At 45.5% G+C, this 26,575-nt stretch overlaps 1 protein-coding gene across 3 annotated transcripts in view; it reads right to left on the minus strand.

The window, feature by feature from the left end:
* Nucleotides 1–3,286: 3,286 nt before the first annotated feature.
* Nucleotides 3,287–26,575, minus strand: part of GPSM2 (G protein signaling modulator 2) — a 287,348-nt gene continuing 264,059 nt past the window's right edge. For 2 of the 3 annotated variants that reach the window (XM_063940156.1, XM_063940158.1), the window contains 4 exons: nt 15,355–15,534; nt 12,665–12,827; nt 4,840–5,057; nt 3,287–4,475 (listed from right to left, as the gene is read on the minus strand). In XM_063940156.1, the coding sequence (XP_063796226.1) occupies nt 4,308–4,475; nt 4,840–5,057; nt 12,665–12,827; nt 15,355–15,534 (729 nt within the window). In that variant the 3' untranslated portion in view covers nt 3,287–4,307. The remainder of the gene's footprint in view (nt 4,476–4,839; nt 5,058–12,664; nt 12,828–15,354; nt 15,535–26,575) is intronic. The other variant, XM_063940157.1, reaches the window with a different exon arrangement.

The following is a 26,575-nucleotide window of genomic DNA, read 5'->3' on the forward strand; positions in this document are numbered from 1 at the left end:
TTTCTTTGCGTCATGTGCTGTTTGGGGAGGGTTTTTTGGAAGGGCCATCCTGCGTGACACTGCAGTGCCACTCCTAGATGGGCCCGGTGTTTGTGTCGGCCACTAGGGTCGCTAATCTTACTCACACAGCTACCTCATTGCGCCTCTTTTTTTCTTTGCGTCATGTGCTGTTTGGGGAGGGTTTTTTGGAAGGGACATCCTGCGTGACACTGCAGTGCCACTCCTAGATGGTCCCGGTGTTTGTGTCGGCCACTAGGGTCGCTTATCTTACTCACACAGCGACCTCGGTGCAAATTTTAGGACTAAAAATAATATTGTGAGGTGTGAGGTATTCAGAATAGACTGAAAATGAGTGTAAATTATGGTTTTTGAGGTTAATAATACTTTGGGATCAAAATGACCCCCAAATTCTATGATTTAAGCTGTTTTTTAGTGTTTTTGGAAAAAAACACCCGAATCCAAAACACACCCGAATCCGACAAAAAAAATTCGGTGAGGTTTTGCCAAAACGCGTTCGAACCCAAAACACGGCCGCGGAACCGAACCCAAAACCAAAACACAAAACCCGAAAAATTTCAGGCGCTCATCTCTAATTTACATCCAAATCAGGTGAACGATGTAGGAATTACAACGGTTTCTATATGTGCCTCCCACTTTTTAAGGGACCAAAAGTAATGGGACAGTCGACTCAAAAGCTATTTCGTGGACAGGAGTGGACTATTCCCTCATTATTTCATCATCAATTAAGCAGGTAAAAGGTCTGGAGTAGATTCCAGGTGTGACATTTGCATTTGGAATCTGTTGCTGTCGACTCTCAATATGAGATCCAAAGAACTGCCACTATCAGTGAAGCAAGCCATCATTGGGCTGAAAAATCAAAACAAACCCATCCGAGAGATAGCAAAAACATTAGGTGTGGCCAAATCAACTGTTTGGAACATTCTTAAAAAGAAAGAACGCACCGGAGAGTTCAGCAACACCAAAAGACCTGGAAGACCAAGGAAAACAACTGTGGTGGATGACAGAAGAATTATTTCCCTGGTGAAGAAAAACCCCTTCACAACAGTTGCCCGGATCAAGAACACTCTCCAGGAGGTTGGTGTATGTGTGTCAAAGTCAACAATCAAGAGAAGACTTCACAAGAGTGAATATAGAGGGTAAACCATTGGTGAGCCACAAAAACCGGAAGACCAGATTAGAGTTTTACAGTTCTGGAACAACATCCTATGGACAGATGAGACAAAGATCAACTTGTACCAGAGTGATGGGAAGAGAAGAGTATGGAGAAGGAAAGGAACTGCTCATGATCCAAAACATACCACCTCATCAGTGAAGCATGGTGGTGGTAGTGTCATGGCATGGGCATGTATGGCTGCCAATGGAACTGGTTCCCTTGTTTTTATTGATAATGTGACTGCTGACAAAAGCAGCAGGATGAATTCTGAAGTGTTTCGGGCAATATTATCTGCTCATATTCAGTCAAATACTTCAGAACTCATTGGACGGTGCTTCACAGTGCAGATGGACAATGACCCGAAGCATACTGCGAAAGCAACCAAAGAGTTTTTTTTAAGGAAAATAAGTGGAATGTTATGCAATGGCCAAGTCAATCACCTGACCTGAATCCGATTGAGCATGCATTTCACTTGATGAAGACAACACTGAAGGGAAAATGCCCCAAGAACAAGCAGGAACTGAAGACATCAGTAGAGGCCTGGCAGAGCATCAGCAGGGATGAAACCCAGCGTCTGGTGATGTCTATGCCTTCCAGACTTCAAGATGTAATTGACTGCAAAGGATTTGCAACAAAGTATTAAAAAGTGAAAGTTTGATTTAGTATTGTTTAGTTTGTCCCATTACTTTTGGTCCCTCAAAAAGTGGGAGGCACATATAGAAACCGTTGTTATTCCCACACCATTCACCTGATTTGGATGTAAATACCCTCAAATTAAAGCGGAAAGTCTGCAGTTAAAGCACATCTTATTTGTTTCATTTCAAATCCATTGCGTTGGTGTATAGAGCCCAAAATATGAGAATTGTGTCAATGTCCCAATATTTATGGACCTGACTGTATGTATGTATGTATGTATGTATGTATGTATGTATATATATATATATATATATATATACATACACACAAATATATATATATATAAATGTTTTTCAGTCATTCTGCAAATGACTTGGGTACGTTATTGACACTCTCTGGACATTTACTGTAATGTGTACAATTGGTGTACTGTAATTTTTAGCATCTTTTGTATTTGCACTCACGACAATTCCTATCATACTCCTGGTGCATCTGTTCATGTTCCTTGTATCTGCAGCTAATTCAGAATAGGTAGCAAGATGCAGGTGCATGTTTTACGTTTGTGCACATCTCTGAAGGGAGTCTGAAGTGTTTTCCAGAAACCTCAAAGATCTTCCAGTTCCAACAGAGGTTTGAAAAGTTTGTTACAGAAACAGACTCCCCAGATCTTATACCAAGTTAGTTGTGTCCCGTCCCCCCCCCCCCCCCCCAAATGTTTACTTCTAGAAAAATGGAATTGATGTCTTTGTTCCATCTATCATTCCAAATTCTGAGTTCTGCAAGTAAACTGGCACCTGCCCAGCGATGCATGTCAGTTCACTCTGGGGGCTACTGCATAGCTATGCTCCCCAGCAAAACAACGTAGTTCAGTTACTGCTACTTATGACTGTACACAACAAAAACCTTGATGAACATTCAGGAAATTCCCACCTTAATAAAGTTTTGAGTTGCTTGCTCAACAACCTCTCTAAATATACAGGGAATTAAAAGACACAAAAGGTTACCCAAAGACCTTGCCCTTCATATCTCTAGCAGCAATTGTACTTAACTGGTTTTGCATTTACCTAGTCACTTGAGATATCCAATTAATCCCTCACTAACATACCAGCTCTTAATTCCCATTCTCATATCCCCCCACCTGGGCAAGCAGCAAAGATAAGTCTGCCTACACGTATAACAGCAAGTGTCCTTCGAAAAGAAATCGCCATTTTTCCCTGTGGCCTGATTGTAGTATTCCTCGGGCAGATCATTTTACTATTTAATGTTCTTGCCACTTGTATACTTCCTAATCTCATGCCCTATACTGTACATCATACAAGCTCCTTTTAGTCCTTTCACACATCAAATTTCATTACACAGCAAGCAATCCCTGCTGCTTGGAGTACAGGCAGATTATCTGTAGCTAGTGGCCTATTCTTACCTTCTCATTTACTCTACATACTGTATAATACAAATAAATAAGTCACTCAGACCATATCATTCTTAAGAACAGGCTGTGTGTTCTACACTGGGTTTTATTCCTGGTCACATCTCACACCTGGCTGTTTTGGATAATAAATGTACATTGTAAAACCATCAAAAAAGTAATTAGTGGTGTAAGAAAATCATTTTTTTTTTCTTCTTAAAAATACATTAAAATATTATATTACACAACTGGACTTAAAAAAAAGAACAAAACAATCCAGACAACACAAAACACTGATAGTACCTTCTTCCAAGTAAGAATAGCCCTTGTAGAATAATAAATGTGCTTGCACGGCCCCCTTCCACTTCTTGGGAGGGGAATCTATAAAACTGGAGGATTATTAGATCACCCCCCACCTCCCATGTATTTAATACAGAATGAAGTACCATGATTTTACCACTAGAGGCACCTGAGCACAGCAGGGACACAGCAGCTAAAAGATTACACTACCAAATAATGACAGATTACAAAGAATATTTACATAACTATGAACAATCTGTAGTGCTTTAGATTATGGTCTAGATTTACCAGTAAGTGCAATGGGTTAGCACAGTGCTAACCCTTGGCCCCATTGATCTAAACCTTTTATTTTTCATAGCATATTTATAAAAGTATAAATATATCCAAACACAAACAAACATACTTTCCACTCTGAAAGCCTGTACGCTACTTACAAAGCAATTCCTATGCTCAAGTGTCAGCTTCCCAGCGCTACAAGAGTTCAGCAATCAGTTCTACACGTGTGAGATTTGTACTGGGAGTATCTCTAGCACTAGAAAAGGCAAGTCAGTCAGCCCACAAGAGAGAGCATGATACAGGGGCAGTGTTTAGGCATTCGGATGATAGAAGAATTATTCAGCAGAGGCACCTATTACAGAAAGTGCCTGCAGCATATGGCGGAGGAAAAAAGATCAAATATATGTCGTTCTACTTTTCAGGAACAACCTAAAAAATACAGTACTATGAAAAACCCGTGACTTTTCTTTTTAGCTCTATTATTAACAGGGAAAGGGTACAGTATGGCAGCTTCCCCTAACTGGAGTTTGGTCTCTTTAAGTGTGAGGACAAGGGCACTCTCTGCTCGTCCATACGCTTGGCTTGGGCACGCAGGATAAGACTGAAGAAGTCTTCATCTGGGACAGTGGGACCTTTCTTTGGGGGGGGAGGAGCAGCACAGCGTTGGTCATCTAAGCGGGAACCCTGGAATAAAAAATGTTCAGTTGAATTACTATCTTATTACAAACGTAATATATACTGTATTAAATAAAAATCTAATGCACTAGGTTTCAATGGGAGAATCTGCCATCCACATATCATTATCCATGGCTGGAAGAAAGTATTTGCAGGGGAAGAATAATGCAGGTGTTATATAAACTGCACGTGGAAGCTGTAACTAGATGTAGCGGGAGGGACACGATGGCATATATAAAAAAAAAAAAAACAAGAGACACCAAGTCTTTGGTTATAATGTGTATGGAAATAAGATCTTTACATTCCAAAAAGTTGTCCGTAATGTCCATAGAAGACATCATTATTCTATTATTTGTGGCTAGATAAGTGTTACCTGACATTTCACCAGCATGTCAAAGAAATCTTCATCCGGCTCACGGTTCTCAGTGGCCATCAGATGTCCCAGGACAGAGTTACTGTGTTGCTGGCTCATCCGCAGCCCAGGCAGGTTACTAAAGCTGGCCCTCTGATCATCCAACCGTCGGCTCTGTGAGCTGGCAATGAGGTCCAGAAATTCATCAGTGTGAGGGGAGACGGCAGATGTAGAGAGAGCTGAGGAGCAATGTAAGTGTTCAGTTAATGTGGGGAAAATTGCTATTTTAATAAGTGATACAAACACTGAAAGGCCGTTCACTTATATACTGCATCATTTATTAAAAACCACACTCTGGATACATGCAGTATGACTTATATGTTCAGTCTTTATAAAATAGCCACAGTGTTTCAAAGCAAAATATAAATACATGACCGTTTGGGAATATATTAAAGCGACATCACCCTATGACAAAAGCTGAATCTCTCTCCATTGCACAAGTTTGTGTATAACACTGTTCTCAATGGTACCAGTTACAATGAGAAAATAAGAATTTACTCACCGGTAATTCTATTTCTCGTAGTCCGTAGTGGATGCTGGGAACTCCGTAAGGACCATGGGGAATAGCGGGCTCCGAAGGAGGCTGGGCACTCTAGAAAGCTTTAGACTACCTGGTGTGCACTGGCTCCTCCCACTATGACCCTCCTCCAAGCCTCAGTTAGGATACTGTGCCCGGACGAGCGTACACAATAAGGAAGGATTTTGAATCCCGGGTAAGACTCATACCAGCCACACCAATCACACCGTATAACTCGTGATACTATACCCAGTTAACAGTATGAAATATAACTGAGCCTCTCAACAGATGGCTCAACAATAACCCGATTTAGTTAACAGTAACTATGTACAAGTATTGCAGATAAACCGCACTTGGGATGGGCGCCCAGCATCCACTACGGACTACGAGAAATAGAATTACCGGTGAGTAAATTCTTATTTTCTCTGACGTCCTAGTGGATGCTGGGAACTCCGTAAGGACCATGGGGATTATACCAAAGCTCCCAAACGGGCGGGAGAGTGCGGATGACTCTGCAACACCGAATGAGAGAACTCCAGGTCCTCCTCAGCCAGGGTATCAAATTTATAGAATTTTGCAAATGTGTTTGCCCCTGACCAAGTAGCAGCTCGGCAAAGTTGTAAAGCCGAGACCCCTCGGGCAGCCGCCCAAGATGAGCCCACCTTCCTTGTGGAATGGGCATTGACAGATTTTGGCTGTGGCAGGCCTGCCACAGAATGTGCAAGCTGAATTGTATTACAAATCCAACGAGCAATAGTCTGCTTAGAAGCAGGAGCACCCAGCTTGTTGGGTGCATATAGGATAAACAGCGAGTCAGATTTTCTGACTGTAGCCGTTCTGGAAACATATATTTTCAGTGCCCTGACAACGTCTAGCAACTTGGAGTCCTCCAAGTCCCTAGTAGCCGCAGGCACCACAATAGGCTGGTTCAGGTGAAACGCTGACACCACCTTTGGGAGAAACTGGGGACGAGTCCTCAATTCTGCCCTATCCATATGGAAAATCAGATAAGGGCTTTTACAGGACAAAGCCGCCAATTCTGATACTCGCCTGGCAGAAGCCAAGGCCAATAACATAACCACCTTCCACGTGAGATATTTCAGATGCACGGTTTTTAGTGGTTCAAACCAATGTGATTTTAAGAAACTCAACACCACGTTGAGATCCCAAGGTGCCACAGGGGGCACAAACGGGGGCTGAATATGCAGCACTCCTTTCACAAATGTCTGAACTTCAGGTACTGAAGCTAGTTCTTTTTGAAAGAAAATCGACAGAGCCGAGATCTGTACCTTAATGGAGCCCAGTTTTAGGCCCATATTTACTCCTGCTTGCAGGAAATGCAGAAATCGACCTAGTTGAAATTCCTCCGTTGGGGCCTTTTCGGCCTCACACCATGCAACATACTTCCGCCATATGCGGTGATAATGAGTTGCTGTGACCTCTTTCCTGGCTTTAATAAGCGTAGGAATGACTTCCTCCGGAATGCCCTTTTCCTTCAGGATCCGGCGTTCAACCGCCATGCCGTCAAACGCAGCCGCGGTAAGTCTTGGAACAGACAGGGCCCCTGCTGTAGCAGGTCTTGTCTGAGCGGCAGAGACCACGGGTCCTCTGAGATCATCTCTTGAAGTTCCGGGTACCACGCTCTTCTTGGCCAATCCGGAACCACTAGAATTGTGTTTACTCCTCGCTTTCTTATTATTCTCAATACCTTTGGTATGAGAGGTAGAGGAGGGAACACAAACTGACCGGTACACCCACGGTGTCACTAGAGCGTCCACAGCTATCGCCTGAGGGTCTCTTGACCTGGCGCAATACCTCTCTAGTTTTTTGTTTAGGCGGGACGCCATCATGTCCACCTGTGGACGACCCCATTGATTTACAATCATTTGGAAGACTTCTGGATGAAGTCCCCACTCTCCCGGGTGGAGGTCGTGCCTGCTGAGAAAGTCTGCTTCCCAGTTGTCCACTCCCGGGATGAACACTGCTGACAGTGCTAGTACATGATTCTCCGCCCATCGGAGAATTCTTGTGGCTTCTGCCATTGCCATCCTGCTTCTTGTGCCGCCCTGTCGATTCACATGGGCGACTGCCGTGATGTTGTCTGACTGGATCAGCACCGGCTGGTGTAGGAGCAGGGATTTTGCTTGACTTAGGGCATTGTAAATGGCCCTTAGTTCCAGAATATTTATGTGAAGGGCAGTCTCCTGACTTGACCATAGTCCTTGGAAGTTTCTTCCCTTTGTGACTGCCCCCCAGCCTCGTAGGCTGGCATCCGTGGTCACCAGGACCCAGTCCTGTATGCCGAATCTGCGGCCCTCCAGAAGATGAGCACTCTGCAGCCACCACAGAAGAGACACCCTGGTTCTTGGGGACAGGGTTATCAAGCGATGCATCTGAAGATGCGATCCGGACCACTTGTCCAACAGGTCCCACTGAAAAATTCTGGCATGGAACCTGCCGAATGGAATTGCTTCGTAAGAAGCTACCATCTTTCCCAGGACCCGCGTGCAGTGATGCACCGATACCTGTTTTGGTTTTAGGAGGTCTCTGACTAGAGAAGACAACTCCCTGGCTTTCTCCTCCGGGAGAAACACTCTTTTCTGGACTGTGTCCAGAATCATTCCCAGGAACATTAGACGTGTCGTGGGGACCAGCTGTGACTTTGGGATATTCAGAATCCAGCTGTGCTGGCTCAGCATTTCCTGAGATAGTGCTACTCCCACTAACAACTGTTCCTTGGATCGTGCCTTTATTAGGAGATCGTCCAAGTATGGGATAATTAAAACTCCCTTTTTTCGAAGGAGTATCATCATTTAGCCATAACCTTGGTAAATACCCTCGGTGCCGTGGAGAGTCCAAACGGCAGCGTCTGGAATTGGTAATGGCAATCCTGTACCACAAATCTGAGGTACTCCTGGTGAGGATGGTAAATGGGGACATGCAGGTAAGCATCCTTGATGTCCAGGGATACCATGTAATCCCCCTCGTCCAGGCTTGCAATAACCGCCCTGAGCGATTCCATCTTGAACTTGAATTTTTTTATGTATGTGTTCAAGGATTTCAAATTTAAAATGGGTCTCACCGAACCGTCCGGTTTCGGCACCACAAATAGTGTGGAATAGTAACCCCGGCCTTGTTGAAGTAGGGGTACCCTGATTATCACCTGCTGGGAATACAGCTTGTGAATCGCTGCTAGCACCGCCTTCCTGTCTGAGGGAGCAATCGGCAAGGCAGATTTTAGGAACCGGTGGGGTGGAGCCGCCTCGAATTCCAGCTTGTATCCCTGAGATACTATTTGAAGGATCCAGGGATCCACCTGTGAGCGAGCCCACTGATCGCTGAAATTCATGAGGTGGGCCCCCACCGTACCTGGCTCCGCCTGTGGAGCCCCACCGTCATGCGGCGGACTTGGAAGAGGAAGCGGGGGAGGACTTTTGTTCCTGGGAACCTGCTGTTTGCTGCAGCCTTTTTCCCCTACCTCTGCCTCTAGACAGAAAAGACCCTCCTTTTCCCCGCTTGTTTTTCTGGGTCCGAAAGGACTGAACCTGATAAAATGGCGCCTTCTTAGGCTGTGAGGGGACATGGGGTAAAAATGCGGACTTCCCAGACGTTGCTGTGGAAACTAGGTCGGAGAGACCATCCCCAAATAATTCCTCCCCTTTATAAGGCAAAACTTCCATGTGCCTTTTGGAATCTGCATCTCCAGTCCACTGGCGAGTCCATAAGCATCTCCTAGCAGAGATGGATAATGCACTTACTTTAGATGCCAGCCGGCAGATTTCCCTCTGTGCATCTCTCATGTATAAGACTGAGTCTTTGATATGGTCAATTGTTAGCAGAATCGTGTCTCTGTCTAATGTGTCAATATTTTCTGACAGTTTATCTGACCACGCAGCGGCAGCACTGCACATCCATGCTGACGCAATAGCTGGTCTAAGTATAATGCCTGAGTGTGTATATACAGACTTCAGGATCGCCTCCTGCTTTCTATCAGCAGGTTCCTTAAGGGCGGCCGTATCCTGGGACGGTAGTGCCACCTTTTTAGACAAACGTGTGAGCGCTTTATCCACCCTAGGGGGTGTTTCCCAACGTAACCTATCCTCTGGCGGGAAAGGGAACGCCATTAGTATCTTCTTAGGAATTACCAATTTCTTATCAGGGGAAGCCCACGCTTCTTCACACACTTCATTTAATTCATCTGACGGGGGAAAAACTACAGGTAGTTTTTTCTCCCCAACATAATACCCTTTTTTGTGGTACCTAGATGTAAATCAGAAATATTTAACACCTCTTTCATTGCCTCAATCATGCAGTGAATGGCCTTAACGGGCATTAAATTTGACTCATCGTCGTCGACACTGGTGTCAGTATCCGTGTCGACATCTACTTGTGCCATCTGAGATAGCGGGCGTTTCAGAGCCCCTGATGACTTTTGAGACACCTGGACAGGCACGAGCTGAAGACTCGGCTGTCCCACAGTCGGCATGTCGTCAAATTTTTTATGTAAGGAGTCTATACGTGCACTCATTTCCTGCCATAAACTCATCCACTCAGGTGTCTGCCCCCCAGGGGGTGACATCCCTGCTAAAGGCATCTGCTCCCCCTCCACATCATTATCCTCCTCAAACATGTCGACACAGCCGTACCGACACACTCCACACACACAGGGAATGCTCAAACAGAGGACAGGACCCACAAAAAGCCCTTTGGAGGGACAGAGTAAGAGTATGCCAGCACACACCAGAGCGCTATATATATATATATATATATATATATATATATATATATATATATATATAGGGACTAACTGAGTTATGTCCCTAATAGCTGCTTTTAAATAAAATATATATATATATTGCCAAATTTAATGCCCCCCCTCTCTTTTCCCTCTTACTGGTACTGTAGATTGCAGGGAAGAGCCAGGGAGCTTCCTTCCAGCCGAGCTGTGAGGGAAAAATGGTGCCAGTGTGCTGAGGAGATAGGCTCCGCCCCTTTTTCGCGGCCTAGTCTCCCGCTTTTTATGGAATTCTGGCAGGGGTATTTTCCTCATATATAGCCCCTGGGGCTATATATTGAGGTATTTTAGCCAGCCAAGGTGTTTTTATTGCTGCCTCAGGGCGCCCCCCCCAGCGCCCTGCACCCTCAGTGACCGGAGTGTGAAGTGTGTGAGAGGAGCAATGGTGCACAGCTGCAGTGCTGTGCGCTACCTTGGTGAAGACAGAGTCTTCATGCCGCCGATTTTCCGGACCATCTTCTTGCTTCTGGCTCTGTAAGGGGGACGGCGGCGCGGCTCCGGGACCGAACATCAAGGCTGGGCCTGCGGTCGATCCCTCTGGAGCTAATGGTGTCCAGTAGCCTAAGAAGCCCAATCCAGCTGCAAGCAGGCGAGTTCGCTTCTTCTCCCCTTAGTCCCTCGCTGCAGTGAGCCTGTTGCCAGCAGGTCTCACTGAAAAAAAAAAAAAAATCTAAGACTATTACTTTCTAAGAGCTCAGGAGAGCCCCTAGTGTGCATCCAACCTCGGCCGGGCACGAAATCTAACTGGGGCTTGGAGGAGGGTCATAGTGGGAGGAGCCAGTGCACACCAGGTAGTCTAAGATCTTTCTAGAGTGCCCAGCCTCCTTCGGAGCCCGCTATTCCCCATGGTCCTTACGGAGTTCCCAGCATCCACTAGGACGTCAGAGAAATGGTGGCTCACACAATTCCCCTTCTGTAACCAGTTACCATCCTACTGGCTGGAATGTAACCAAGACAAGTTAGTAATTTACTTTTCTCTAGTAGTGGTATATTGGAGTGCAGTCCCAGTATGTACCTGATGAGGTTCACACACGTGTTTCGGCCAACTGACCCAGTATATTACACAATAGATGTTACCATAGGTAGAATATTCTGTATATAATGGCTTATATGAACTGTTGTTTATTAAGATACCTTGTTGTATTGTAAGGAATAATTCCCCACCTATTATAAATTATTATAAATCTTAGAAGTTATCTTGAAATTCGGCCTACAGCCTCATGTGTCTGGTCAGAAAGCACTGCCTGAATGTGCGGGCGCCAGGGAAGCAGTGGCTGGTACAAGCAGGGTAGTAGGGAGCCTGAATGCCAGACCCCAATTACAGAAATATTCCACTCAAACTGAAAAATTCAAATTGAGATTTCAGAGTTTGTATGCACTTAATAAACTGCCAAACAAGTAAGCCCTCTTCTGCCGACGGCTAGTAGGACTCATTCACAATAAAAAACAGACGCCAAACAGTCCAACTCATCAACCACTTTGAAGAAGGCTTGCCGTAATGGGGAAGGGAGGGGGATGCCTTACCTACCAGTCTGGATGATCATTGTGGACTTGCGGGCATGTGCCAGGCTAACTTCTGTTAACGATACCGGTGGGAATCTCCTCTTTCAAATTATGGGGCCCCTTAGTATGTATTGTTTAGTGATCACATGTAACCACCAGACAATAGAATGCTGTACTATGGCAAAGTTTGACACAGTTGACAAAGAGTAGTGATTCTCAAACTCGATCCTCAGGACCCCGAACAGTTTCTGTGGCTTCCAGGTCATCTCACAGAATCATAATTGGCACCGCCTGTGGATTTTTTGTAATTGTGTCCATGAGTAATGATTAGACCTGTGCACCTGCTAGGTGACCTGGAAAACGTCTTGAGGACAGATTTGGTAATCACTGCTAAAGAGCAACTAATGTTCCCTATATCTGCCACAGAAGCAAATGATATGTGGGGGTAGCGTCATCTGAAAAAGGGGAGTTCATTCTTTCAAACTATATACCTACTGTCCTTATTGTATAGTGATCACCTGGACTGTGGGAAACATACAGAGGTGTCCTCTTACATCATTGCTGTAGTGGTGCCAAACAGTCCTTCTCAGCACGCCAGGTCCTGTGAGACTCTGCTAGTGTTAGGCGCAGCATGAAGTGACCAGGACACACCAGGAGACTGTGCTGATTAATTTAATATGTGACAGTCTCCTGGTGCATCCAAATCATGTCATTTTGTGACTAAGACATTTTCTGTAAAAAATGGTGCCCGAAGCTGGCAGACGGGACACACCCGTAACCAGACATCTCACGTTGTGTGGCATATTGGGGCTAGATGTAGGACTCATCTGTACTTTACAGATAGCGGAGGGAACAACATATTCCCCATCTCTCCCCCAACGGCATCTGCATTTGGAAGAAAGGAGTACCCTCTTTCTAATGCAGCAGTCTTTTTGCCACCTAACAGAAATCTTGCTCATGAAGAGACGTACATTTTCTCATGGACTTTGGAGTGGTGGAAGACGTGGCCGTGGCGACACCCAAGATGTTCTTGTCCTGTAAGCTGCACCTTTGATCGTCCATTCGGTTACTTTGAAATCGACTCAATAAATCAAAGAACCCCTCATCCCCAATACTGTCTGGCATTGTTGTTTTCTGAATAAGAGAGAACAAAATTGCAGTTATTAATTAGTGTTCTATTTAATTAGCATATACTGTAGTTAGACAGAATTTGTATATGTTTAGTACTGCAGAAAGTGGCTGATATTAACCTATGATGATCACTAATGCCTGTAAAGGATGTGTGTCATAAAACACTTTTTTTTTAATAGATTATTTTTTCTAGTATTCAGAGGGAACTGAAGTTTGGAAATAGCGGTGACGTAGGATTACTTTCTGTAGTATAAGAAGTTTTATATAACTGAAGAAGCGTTGCACTCTTCATTGCTTGCTGGTCACATGATAAGCACCATCCTGGAATTGATGGGGCAGATGTATTAAGCCTGGAGAAGTGATATAGCAGTTATAAATACAAGGTGATAATGCACCAGCCAGTCAGCTCCTACCTGTAAATTTACATATTGGAAATCTTGACACACATTGCACCAAAACCTTTTCCCCTCCCCACAAGCAAGGCACATGTCTACTGTGCAGGGCTCTTCTGAAAGAGGTGGGAGGCTGGGCAGAACTGCTAGGTGCATCAATCTGATACCAGTGTTATTTGTTATCTAGAGCGGGTTCGGACAAATGAAAGTCAGGGTGGAATGAAAAAGTGCATTAATCATATAACAATAATGAGAGTGAAGGGACAGATCAGTCTTTAGTTCGTGTGACACTTCTGTTTGAAGATTTTTTATTTTTACAATGGACAAAGTGCACCTCTGCCAAAGTCTAACCGGAAGGGGAAATGTGTCCTTTTATTAGTTAGCATAAGACCCAATCTCCATGAACTCAAAACTAGTGCAAAAATCTATTGTGTTCAATTAATTGGTTTTGCAGAGCGAACAGAACTATAGGACAGAACAAGTAATGGCCCTAGAAATGCCATCTCTACCCCTCATTTCAATAATCTCACTTCACAAAATTAACTGCACTGATCAGCAAAACAAAGTGTACCGATGTGCCTTCTCTGCGCGAGGCAAGGAATGCCTCTCCTCATGCGTAGCCTCTCACTTTGGCCTGTACACACTCCCCCATCTTTATCTGCATATTGGTGCACTTTAGCATAAGACTAGTTGCAGCAGCACATATGGAGACACACAGCTGCAAACAAGATAATGCACTTCCCCTGGGCAGGTTTCCACTTCTCAGATGACCTCCTATGACTAGGATTCTTTCATTACAGGACAGATTAATGTGTTAGGACGCTACAGTGTGTACCCAGCTTTAGAAGCAACATTTAATCAGCTAAAAAAAACCTGTGTTATGATAATGAAGGATGGAACATGGGGGGTCATTCCGATTTGATCGCTAGCTGCATTTGTTCGTTGTGCAGCGATCATGCAAAAAAACGTCAGTTCTGCGTACGCGCGATGTAAGAGTACAACGACCAATGTAGTTTTACACAGGGTCTAGAGATGCATTTCAGTCGCACTGGCTGCCGCAGAGTGATTGACATGAAGTGGGCGTTTCTGGGTGGCAACTGACCGTTTTCAGGGAGTGTTCGTAAAAACGCAGGCGTGGCTGGGCGAACGCAGGGCGTGTTTGGGATGTCAAATTCGGAACAGAATGATCTGAAGTGATCGCAAGCGCTGAGTAGGTTTTTGAGCTACTCTGAAACTGCACAAAATAAATTTGCAGGCGCTCTGCGATAGAACCGTTCGCACTTAGGCTAAGCTAAAATACACTCCCAGTGGGCGGCAGCATAGCGTTTGCACGGCTGCTAAAAACTGCTAGCGAGCGATCAACTAGGAATGACCCCCATGGTCATTTCATCCTTCGTTAAAGTTGCCCCAGTGTGTAGGGGCAATTTGGACTGATGGGGATTCGTTCCTATGTCGGAACGAATCCCTGTCGTGCCAGTGTGTACCCAGCTTAATGGCTGCATGAAACATTTCGGCCTATGCTGTAACAATTACACATTACTAAATGAATGTAATACACACAATACTTTTAATACTTTTCTGGCTCACTGACATACAAGTGCAGAAGTGCGCTCGGCTGTATGGTCTCACTGCAATTACTACATCCACACGGCAATGCATGGGCAGGTTTTCTGATCAATGATTCTGTTTGCAAACAGCACAGCAAATCAGCGATCCATATACAGCACATTACAGCAGCCAAGTGTGAATAAGACCTCAGTGTAGGGTCACTGGTGGGTTTTTTTTTCCAGACAATTCAAAAAGATGTAGCATAATTCAGGGTGTTTATTGGGATAACTGGCGTTGTAGAAGTGTTTTACTTACTAGAGTAGAGAAATTGCAGCATACAGTAGTGTAGCTTTCAAACTATCCTGCAGAATATTTGCCTAATTTCCACAAGAGATTAAGCACATGACGCCAACTTAATTTGTGTTCCTTGCCCTAATCACACTACATGGCACAAGGAGTTTTCCCAGCTTTAGTTAAAGACTTTAAATACGGAGAAATGCAGTATAGTAGGGCTAAAACAGTAGCAACAGTTGTGATTCATTGAGCTCCCAGAGGTGTACTATGCAAGAAACACAGCCTGCAAAACATACCCGCTGGGAGTTAGCAGTCCTCCTGCTGACATCGGAGGAGTTGCTGGTGTCCTGCAACACTTTGGACGCACTGTTCTTAAACTTTTTGCCTTTAAGTCTGTTCACAAACATGAGTTTAGCTGAAGGCTTGGAAACAAGGGACTTTTGTTTTGCAAGGATCTCACTGTTCCAGTTCTGTACCTGAAAGTAACAAAAACAAGATTTATGGTAAGAACTTACCTACGTTAAATCTCTTTCTGCGAGGTACACTGGGCTCTACTAGGATAGACAATGGGGTGTAGAGTAGGATCTTGATCCGAGGCACCAACAGGCTCAAAGCTTTGACTGTTCCCAGAATGCACAGCGCCGCCTCCTCTATAACCCCGCCTCCCTGCACAGGAGCTCAGTTTCTAGTTAACCAGCCCAATGCAGTAGCAGGAAAAGAGACGACAACGGTTAGTAGCCACATACACCACACTCTCACGACAGGAGAAGTGTCAGTGGCTAATGCCATACCAACCCAAAGAAGCTAAGTGCGTCAGGGTGGGCGCCTTGTGGAGCCCAGTGTACCTCGCAGAAAGAGATTTAACAAAGTTAAGTTCTTACCATAAATCTCGTTTTCTGCTGCGGGGTACACTGGGCTCCACAAGGATAGACATTGGGGATGTCCTAAAGCAGTTCCTTATGGGAGGGGACGCACTGCAGCAGGCACAAGAACCCGGAGTCCAAAGGAAGCATCCTGGGAAGCGGCAGTATCGAAGGCATAGAACCTTATGAACGTGTTCACTGAGGACCACGTAGCCGCCTTGCACAATTGTTCAAGGGTCGTACCAGGCTGCCCAAGAAGGTCCAACAGACCGAGTAGAATGGGCCGTAATGTGAACAGGAGCCGACCGACCAGCCCTCACATAAGCATGTGCAATCACCATTCTAATCCATCTGGCCAGTCTGCTTGTGAGCAGGCCAGCCCCGTTTGTGAAATCCAAACAGTACAAAGAGAGAATCAGATTTCCTAATGGAAGCAGTTCTCTTCACATATGATACAGAGAGCCCGTACCACATCCAAAGACCGCTCTTTGGGAGACAGCTCAGGAGAAACAAGTGCCGGAACTACAATCTCCTGGTTAAGGTGGAACGAGGAAACCACCTTAGGTAAATATCCGGGACGAGTCCTCAGAACCGCCCGGTCACAGTGAAATATCAGATATGGGGAACTACAGGACAAGGCTCCCAAATCCGACACTCTTCTAGCTGAAGCAATAGCCAGCTTAAGATCAGCTGAACCAAGAGGTTCAAACGGAGACTCTTGTAACGCCTCCAAAACCACCGACAAGACCTAAGGAGCCACAGGCGTCCCTACGGAGGTTGGATACGCAACACACCCTGAGTAAAGGTATGCACATCAGGTAAGGTCGCAATTTTTCTCTGAAACCACACCGACAAGGCAGAAATATGAACCTTGAGGGAGGCCAGACGCAGGCCTAAGTCCAGGCCCTGCTGAAGAAAAGCCAACAACTTGGCTATACTAAACTTGGAAGCGTCATAATCGTTAGATGCGCACCAAACAAAGTAAGAATGTCAGACCCTATAGTAAATCCGAGCAGAAGCCGGTTTCCGGGCCCGCAACATAGTTTGAATGACCGCCTCTGAAAACCCTTTAGCCCTTAAGACGGAAGCTTCAAGAGCCACGCCGTCAAAGACAGCCGGACTAGGTCCTGGTAGACACAGGGGCCCTGAACGAGGAGGTCTGGGCGTTATGGAAGTAGAATTGGATGCTCTGACGATAGGCCTTGCAGGTCTGAGAACCAGTGCCGTCTGGGCCACGCTGGAGCTATGAGAAGCAGAATTCCTTTTTCTTGCTTGAACTTCCGAATTACCCTGGGCAGGAGTGACACCGGAGGGAACTCGTACGGCAGCCGAAACCTGCACGGCACCGCCAGCGCATCCACGAATGCTGCTTGAGGATCCCTTGTCCTTGCTCCGAAGACCGGAACCTTGTGATTGTGTCGAGACGCCATCAGATCTACGTCTGGAAGACCCCACTTTTCCACTAGGAGTTGAAACACTTCTAGATGGAGGCCCCACTCGCCGGCATGTACGTCCTGACGACTGAGAAAGTCCGCTTCCCAATTCAGGACTCCCGGAATGAAGATTGCCGATATGGCTGGTAGATGGCGTTCCGCCCAATGTAGAATCCGTGAGACTTCCTTCATTGCCAGACGGCTTCGAGTGCCGCCTTGATGATTTATGTAAGCCACTGTGGTGGCGTTGTCCGACTGCACTTGAACAGGACGGTTCTGAATTAAATGCTGGGCTAGGTTCAAGGCATTGAAGACCGCCCGCAATTCCAGAATGTTGATTGAGAGGAGGGACTCCTCCTTGGTCCACCGACCCTGAAGGGAGTGTTGCTCCAGCACCGCGCCCCAACCTCTTAGACTGGCATCTGTCGTCAACAGGACCCAGTTGGATATCCAGAAGGGACGGCCCCTGCACAATTGTTGGTCCTGGAGCCACCAGAGCAGCGACAGACGGACCTGCGGAGTCAATGAGATCATTTGAGACCTGATCCGGTGAGGCAGGCCGTCCCACTTGGCTAAAATCAGCCTCTGGAGGGGGCGATAATGGAATTGAGCATACTTCCACCATGTCGAATGCTGATACCATGAGGCCCAGCACCTGCATCACCGAATGTATCGACACTTGCGGACGAGAAAGGAAGCAACGAATCCTGTACTGAAGCTTCAGGACTTTCTCCTGACACAAAAACAACCTCTGGTTGTGAGTGTCCAATAGCGCTCCCAGATGCACCATGCTCTGAGCAGGGATCAGGGAGGATTTCTTCCAGTTGATGAGCCACCCGTGGGCTTGTGGAAACCGGACCGTCATATCTAGATGACGTAGGAGAAGTTCTGGGGAATTTGCCAGGATTAACAAGTCGTCCAGATACGGCAGTATCCTGACCCCTTGACGGCGGAGTACCACCGTCATCACCGCCATGACTTTGGTGAAGACTCGCGGAGACGTTGTTAAACCAAAAGGTAACGCACGAAACTGGTAATGGAGGTTGCCAACAGCAAACCTCAGGTATTGCTGATGTGACGCTGCTATAGGAATATGCAGGTAAGCATCCTGTATGTCCAGGGAGACCATGTAGTCCCCAGGTTCCAAGGCCAGAACTATAGAGCGAAGAGTTTCCATACGGAACTTGGAAACCTTCACAAACCTGTTCAATGCCTTGAGGTTGAGAATGGGCCGGGAGGACCCATTCGGTTCGGGACTAGAAACAGCGGAGAATAGTACCCCCGGCCCCTCTGCGCAAGAGGCACCTGTACTACGACTCCTGTATCCAGGAGGGTCTGTACCACCGAATGCAGAGTGTTTGGCTTTGGTCCAACGGGACGTCTGTCTGGCAAAATCGATGAGGGGGTCGGTTTTTGAAGGCTATGGCGTAACCTCAAGTGACGACTTCCCGTATCCAGGCATCTGAAGTGGTCTTCAACCATTCCTGGGTATACCCTAGAAGCCAGCCCCCCACCCTGGGATCCCCCAGGGGGAGGCCCGCCCCGTCATGCGGCAGGCTTATCGGCCTTGGAAGCTGGCTGACGGGCCGTCCAGGCTCTTTTGGGCTTTGGCTTACCAGGTTTGGAAGTGCGGGCCTGCGTGTTGTACGCCTGACCTTTTGCTTTACCTGAAGGACGAAAGGGGCGAAAGGAAGTACCTTTAGCCTTCGACACAGAAGGAGCGGTACTTGGCAGACAGGCAGTTTTGGCAGTAGCCAAGTCAGCCACTATCTTATTTAAGTCCTCCCCAAACAGAAAATCTCCCTTGAAAGGGAGTACCTCCAGGGTTTTCCAGAGTCCAGATCCACAGACCAGGATCTCAGTCACAATATCCGGCGAGCCAGGACTGACGCAGTAGAGGCCTTGGCTGCTAGGATACCGGCATCAGAAGCCGCCTCTTTAATATAGCGAGAAGCTGTGACAATATATGACAAGCATTGTCTAGCATGGTCAGAAGAGCTTTCAGCTTCTAACTCCAAGGCCCATGCTTCAATAGCCTCTGCAGCCCATGTTGCTGCAATAGTGGGCCTTTGTGCAGCATCCGTGAGGGTGTAAATCGCTTTAAGACAACCCTCCACACGTTTATCCGTAGGCTCCTTTAGAGACGTGACGGTAGTGACAGGTGGAGCTGAGGAAACCACCATCCTAGCCACATGCGAGTCTACTGGAGGAGGCGTTTCCCAATTCTTAGACAGCTCTGGTGCGAGGGGATAGCGAGCCAGCATTTTCTTTTGAGGCACAAACTTCGTACCCGGGTTTTTCCAGGGTTCCTGACGTATATCCACTAGGTGGTCAGAGTGAGGTAAAACTTGTTTAACTACCTTCTGACGCTTGAGCAATAAAAAAGAAAAAAAAAGGAAAGCGCTCATGGGATCATACTGAGTACCTCATAAATAGATTCAGAGTCGGTAATTGAATTCATTCAAAAATGTAATATTGAAATCTGCTAAAAAATTAACATAAATTACTAATAAAATATAACATATTGGAGGTAATTCCAAGTTGATCGCAGCAGGAAATTTTTTAGCAGTTGGGCAAAACCATGTGCACTTTAGATTGCAGATTTAACTCACCACACCCAAATCTATCTCTCTCTACACATGTTATATCTGCCTCCCCTGCAGTGCACATGGTTTTGCCCAACTGCTAAAAAATTTCCTGCTGCAATCAACTCAGAATTACCCCCATTATAACACCATATGAATCAATGATTTACTTGCTGGCCCGAAATAATAGGTCTACCCGGGGGTGTGATAAGTGTTTTGTGTATCTTGGGGAGGTGATAATAAGTAGCTATAACTGGGTGCATCGGTATCCGATATCGTGCCTCTTCCCTCGACAGCGCTCCGTCCCCATGGGAAGAGGCACGATATCTGATACCGATGCACCCAGTTATAGCTACTTATTATCACCTCCCCAAGATACACAAAACACTTATCACACCCCCGGTTAGACCTATTATTTCGGGAGTGGGTTCCCTCACTGCTAATTTATCACATTTTGTGGATTTCTTTTTACAACCTTATGCAACCTCGTTACGTTCACATATCAAAGATACGACATCCTTTTTAAATAAGATCTCTTCAATAAAATGGAAAAATTCATATTTTTTTGTAACATGTGACGTTCAGTCACTCTACTCTAATATTCCACATGGCACGGCCATGGGGACGAGGTTCGCGCCAAGTTTCGCCAACATTTATATGGGAGCGTTTGAAGACGCTAACATTTGGGGGCGGGACTTTGGCGCGGATCTCGTCTACTATGGCCGCTATATAGATGATTTGTTTTTTATTTTTGATGGGGATTTCTCACTTTTCACTGATTTCACTTCACTGCTTAATCAAAATGATTATAATTTACAGTTCACGTGCACTATCGATCGGACTTCTGTCTCTTTCCTCGACATCGCTCTGTCTATAATAGATGGTAAAATTGTCACCAAAACCTTCAGAAAAAAGGTAGACAATTATAATTTTTTGCATTACAATAGTATGCATTTCAAACCCTGGGTACAAAATATTCCATATGGACAATTGCGTCGTATACGACGCAATTGTAGTAATTATACTGATTATGAACATCAAGCATATGAACTCACCTCATCATTGTTAGAGAGAGGGTATCCTAAATCCCTCATTGATTCAGCAATAGAGAGGGTCAATAAATTAAATAGGGAAGACATACTGGTACATACAACTAAAAACTCATTTTTTAAGATAAGTAATCCACATTTTGTTTGCAAATACAATAATGCTGCTAAAAAAATAAAGAAAATAATGTCTGATAATTTTCCTTTCAGACAAAGTCCTCAAAACTGAAATTGGGGACAAGCCATCTGTGATTTTTAAGAAATCTGAAAGTTTTCAACAACACATTTCTCCCAGTTTCTTCATTGATAAAAGAGCGGGTGAATCTGAAAATTTACATCTGTCCACACAGTGGCTTCCATCAAAACCTATGGGTTGCTACAGATGTGGACAGGGGAAATGCATCACCTGTTCTTTTATTAAAAATAATACACATACCTTTGAATCATCTACTCATGAGGAATTTGTTATTAAATCATTTATTAATTGCAATAGCACATATCTTGTTTATATCCTGGTTTCTACATGTGGTCTCATTTACGTTGGTAGGACAACGCGTAAATTGAAGATCAGATTTCTGGAACATAAGCGCAACATTGAGAAGGGTTTTCTGTTCCATAGCGTTTCCAGACATTTTTTAGAACATCATACAAAAAATGCTAAGGATATTACATTGATAGGTATAGAACCAAGAGAGGTGGGGATAGATATAGAAAATTATGTATAAGAGAAAATTATTGGATACACAAACTAAAGACCCTTGTTCCTGCAGGATTAAATGAATCCATAGAAATAGATCTCTAGATTTTTCCTTTTAAGCTTTCGTTGTTTAAATCAAGCCAAATGTTTTGGGTTGTTTAATAAATATTTCAACTGTTTGTTTTTCATACATATATTTAATGGGGCTGTGTTAAATCAGCCAAGCCATTTATTAGGACATAGTAAAAATCGTATGTTCCATCTAAAAGTTCCTTATGGAAAATGTATATTTGGGATCTTTACTGGTTTAGTAAAATTAGATTATGTATAAAACATGGTAATTGGTATTGGTTTATAATGTTAATTGTAGATTATTATATATAATTCTTATTGTCATGCTGCTCCCTGTGATCCGTTCTGTGTGTTTTTTTAATTATCATTCTCATTATTATTAATTAACTAATTGTTGCTTTTAAAACATATACATTATATTGAGGCAACTAAATAGATATACATTTTTATGCTACACAGCTTACGTAATACCTGAATATTTCTACAGAGCCGGTAAAATGCTAGTAATCATGTATATCTGTTTGAATGGAAAATTCCCTGTGAAGTCTCACAGCTGTAGGCACTAATTAAAGCCTTTAAAAGTAACTCCCTGTGGGTGAGGAGGTATCACTTTGAAAAAGTCACGTGATTTCGTGACGAAACGCGTCAGTCTCCGCCCACTATCCTGTAGCTGCAGCAGTGCTTTTGGCAAACACGGAGGTGCACGGCTTAGCGCAGCGGGACCACTTTTGGACTTTGCCATCCGTCCAACCCGCCATCAACTTAATCAGCCCGGCTGGAACAAGCGGCAGCCTCAGGGGCTAGATTCAGTACCCTCCTCTAGGAACATCAATTTTACAGCTGGTAACAAGAGAAAGGCAACCCCCGTGGACACACAAATTACACCCGAGGACGCTCGGCTTCTGGACAGGACCACACCGCTGTAATTATAAAAGGAGGTAATTGGATACTTTGTACATGCTTCTCGCAGCAGTCTATCTCCACACATTCAATGTGCAACAGTCTCTGTTACTGACCGATAATAAGAATTTACTTACCGATAATTCTATTTCTCGGAGTCCGTAGTGGATGCTGGGGTTCCTGAAAGGACCATGGGGAATAGCGGCTCCGCAGGAGACAGGGCACAAAAAGTAAAGCTTTAGGATCAGGTGGTGTGCACTGGCTCCTCCCCCTATGACCCTCCTCCAAGCCTCAGTTAGGATACTGTGCCCGGACGAGCGTACACAATAAGGAAGGATTTATGAATCCCGGGTAAGACTCATACCAGCCACACCAATCACACTGTACAACCTGTGATCTGAACCCAGTTAACAGTATGATAACAGCGGAGCCTCTGAAAGATGGCTCACAACAATAATAACCCGATTTTTGTAACTATGTACAAGTATTGCAGATAATCCGCACTTGGGATGGGCGCCCAGCATCCACTACGGACTCCGAGAAATAGAATTATCGGTAAGTAAATTCTTATTTTCTCTATCGTCCTAGTGGATGCTGGGGTTCCTGAAAGGACCATGGGGATTATACCAAAGCTCCCAAACGGGCGGGAGAGTGCGGATGACTCTGCAGCACCGAATGAGAGAACTCCAGGTCCTCCTTAGCCAGGTTATCAAATTTGTAGGATTTTACAAACGTGTTTGCCCCTGACTAAATAGCCGCTCGGCAAAGTTGTAAAGCCGAGACCCCTCGGGCAGCCGCCCAAGATGAGCCCACCTTCCTTGTGGAATGGGCATTTACATATTTTGGCTGTGGCAGGCCTGCCACAGAATGTGCAAGCTGAATTGTATTACACATCCAACTAGCAAAAGTCTGCTTAGAAGCAAGAGCGCCCAGTTTGTTGGGTGCATACAGGATAACAGCAAGTCAGTTTTCCTGACTCCAGCCGTCCTGGAACCTATATTTTCAGGGCCCTGACCACATCTAGCAACTTGGAGTCCTCCAAGTCCCTAGTAGGCGCAAGACACCACAATAAGCTGGTTCAGGTGAAACACTGACACCACCTTAGGGAGAGAACTGGGGACGAGTCCGCAGCTCTGCCCTGTCCGAATGGACAAACAGATATGGGCTTTTTTGAGAAAAAAACCACCAATTTGACACTCGCCTGGTCCAGGCCAGGTCCAAGAGCATGTTCACTTTTCATGTGAGATGCTTCAAATCCACAGATTTGACTGGTTTTAAACCAATGTGTTTTGAGGAATCCCAGAACTACGTTGAGATGCCACAGTGCCACTGGAGGCACAAAAGGGGGTTGTATATGCAATACTCCCTTGACAAACTTCTGGACTTCAGGAACTGAAGCCAATTCTTTCTGGAAGAAAAATCGACAGGGCCGAAATTTGAACCTTAATGGACCCCAATTTGAGGCCCATAGACACTCCTGTTTGCAGGAAATGCAGGAATCGACCGAGTTGAAATTTCTTCGTGGGGCCTTCCTGGCCTCACACCACGCAACATATTTTCGCCACATGTGGTGATAATGTTGTGCGGTCACCTCCTTTCTGGCTTTGACCAGGGTAGGAATGACCTCTTCCTGAATGCCTTTTCCCTTAGGATCCGGCGTTCCACCGCCATGCCGTCAAACGCAGCTGCGGTAAGTCTTGGAACAGACATGGTACTTGCTGAAACAAGTCCCTTCTTAGCGGCAGAGGCCATAAGTCCTCTGTGAGCATCTCTTGAAGTTCCGGGTACCAAGTCCTTCTTGGCCAATCCGGAGCCATGAGTATAGTTCTTACTCCTCTACGTCTTATAATTCTCAGTACCTTAGGTATGAAAAGCAGAGGATGGAACACATACACCGACTGGTACACCCACGGTGTTACCAGAACGTCCACAGCTATTGCCTGAGGGTCTCTTAACCTGGCGCAATACCTGTCCCGTTTTTTGTTCAGACGGGACGCCATCATGTCCACCTTTGGTAATTCCCAACGGTTTACAATCATGTGGAAAACTTCCCCATGAAGTTCCCACTCTGCCGGGTGGAGGTCGTGCCTACTGAGGAAGTCTGCTTCCCAGTTTCCATTCCCGGAATGAAACACTGCTGACAGTGCTATCACATGATTTTCCGCCCAGCGAAAAGTCCTTGCAGTTTTTGCCACTGCCCTCCTGCTTCTTGTGCCGCCCTGTCTATTTACGTGGGCGACTGCCGTGATGTTTTATCCCACTGGATCAATACCGGCTGACCTTGAAGCAGAGGTCTTGCTAAGCTTAGAGCATTATAAATTTACCCTTAGCTATATTTATGTGGAGAAAAGTCTCCAGACTTGATCACACTCCCTGGAAATTTTTTCCTTGTGTGACTGCTCCCCAGCCTCTCGGGCTGGCCTCCGTGGTCACCAACATCCAAAACTGAATGCCGAATCTACGGCCCTCTAGAAGATGAGCACTCTGTAACCACCACAGGAGAGACACCCTTGTCCTTGGATATAGGGTTATCCGCTGATGCATCTGAAGATGCGATCCGGACCATTTGTCCAGCAGATCCCACTGAAAAGTTCTTGCATGAAATCTGCCGACTGGAATTGCTTCGAAGGAAGTCACCATTTTTTTACCATGGCCCTTGTGCAATGATGCACTGATTTTAGGAGGTTCCTGACTAGCTCGGATAACTCCCTGGCTTTCTCTTCCGGGAGAAACACCTTTTTCTGGACTGTGTCCAGAATCATCCCTAAGCACAGGAGACTTGTTGTCGGGATCAGCTGCGATTTTGGAATATTTAGAATCCACCCCTGCTGTTGTAACAGTATCCGAGATAGTGCTACTCCGACCTCCAACTGTTCCCTGGACTTTGCCCTTATCAGGAGATCGTCCAAGTAAGGGATAATTAAGACGCCTTTTCTTCGAAGAAGAACCATCATTTCGGCCATTACCTTGGTAAAGACCCGGGGTGCCGTGGACAATCCAAACGGCAGCGTCTGAAACTGATAGTGACAGTTCTGTACCACGAACCTGAGGTACCCTTAGTGATAAGGGCAAATTTGGGACATGGAGGTAAGCATCCCTGATGTCTCGGGACACCATATAGTCCCCTTCTTCCCGGTTCGTTATCACTGCTCTGAGTGACTCCATCTTGATTTGAACCTTTGTAAGTGTTCAAATTTTTTTAGATTTAGAATAGGTCTCACCTAGCCTTCTGGCTTCAGTACCACAATATAGTGTGGAATAATACCCCTTTTCTTGTTGTAGGAGGGGTAATTTAATTATCACCTGCTGGGAATACAGCTCGTGAATTGTTTCCCATACTGCCTCCTTGTCGGAGGGAGACCTTGGTAAAGCAGACTTCAGGAGCCTGCGCAGGGGAAACGTCTCGACATTCCAATCTGTACCCCTGGGATACTACTTGTAGGATCCAGGGGTCCTGTACGGTCTCAGCGTCATGCTGAGAGCTTGTCAGAAGCGGTGGAACGCTTCTGTTCCTGGGAATGGGCTGCCTGCTGCAGTCTTCTTCCCTTTCCTCTATCCCTGGGCAGATATGACTCTTATAGGGACGAAAGGACTGAAGCTGAAAAGACGGTGTCTTTTTCTGCAGAGATGTGACTTAGGGTAAAAACGGTGGATTTTCCAGCAGTTGCCGTGGCCACCAGGTCCGATGGACCGACCCCAAATAACTCCTCTTCCTTTATACGGCAATACACCTTTGTGCCGTTTGGAATCTGCATCACCTGACCACTGTCGTGTCCATAAACATCTTCTGGCAGATATGGACATCGCACTTACTCTCGATGCCAGAGTGCAAATATCCCTCTGTGCATCTCGCATATATAGAAATGCATCCTTTAAATGCTCTATAGTCAATAAAATACTGTCCCTGTCAAGGGTATCAAT

The sequence above is a fragment of the Pseudophryne corroboree genome, chromosome 9, assembly GCF_028390025.1.
Source record: "Pseudophryne corroboree isolate aPseCor3 chromosome 9, aPseCor3.hap2, whole genome shotgun sequence".
In the NCBI taxonomy this organism is placed as follows: Eukaryota; Metazoa; Chordata; class Amphibia; order Anura; family Myobatrachidae; genus Pseudophryne; species Pseudophryne corroboree.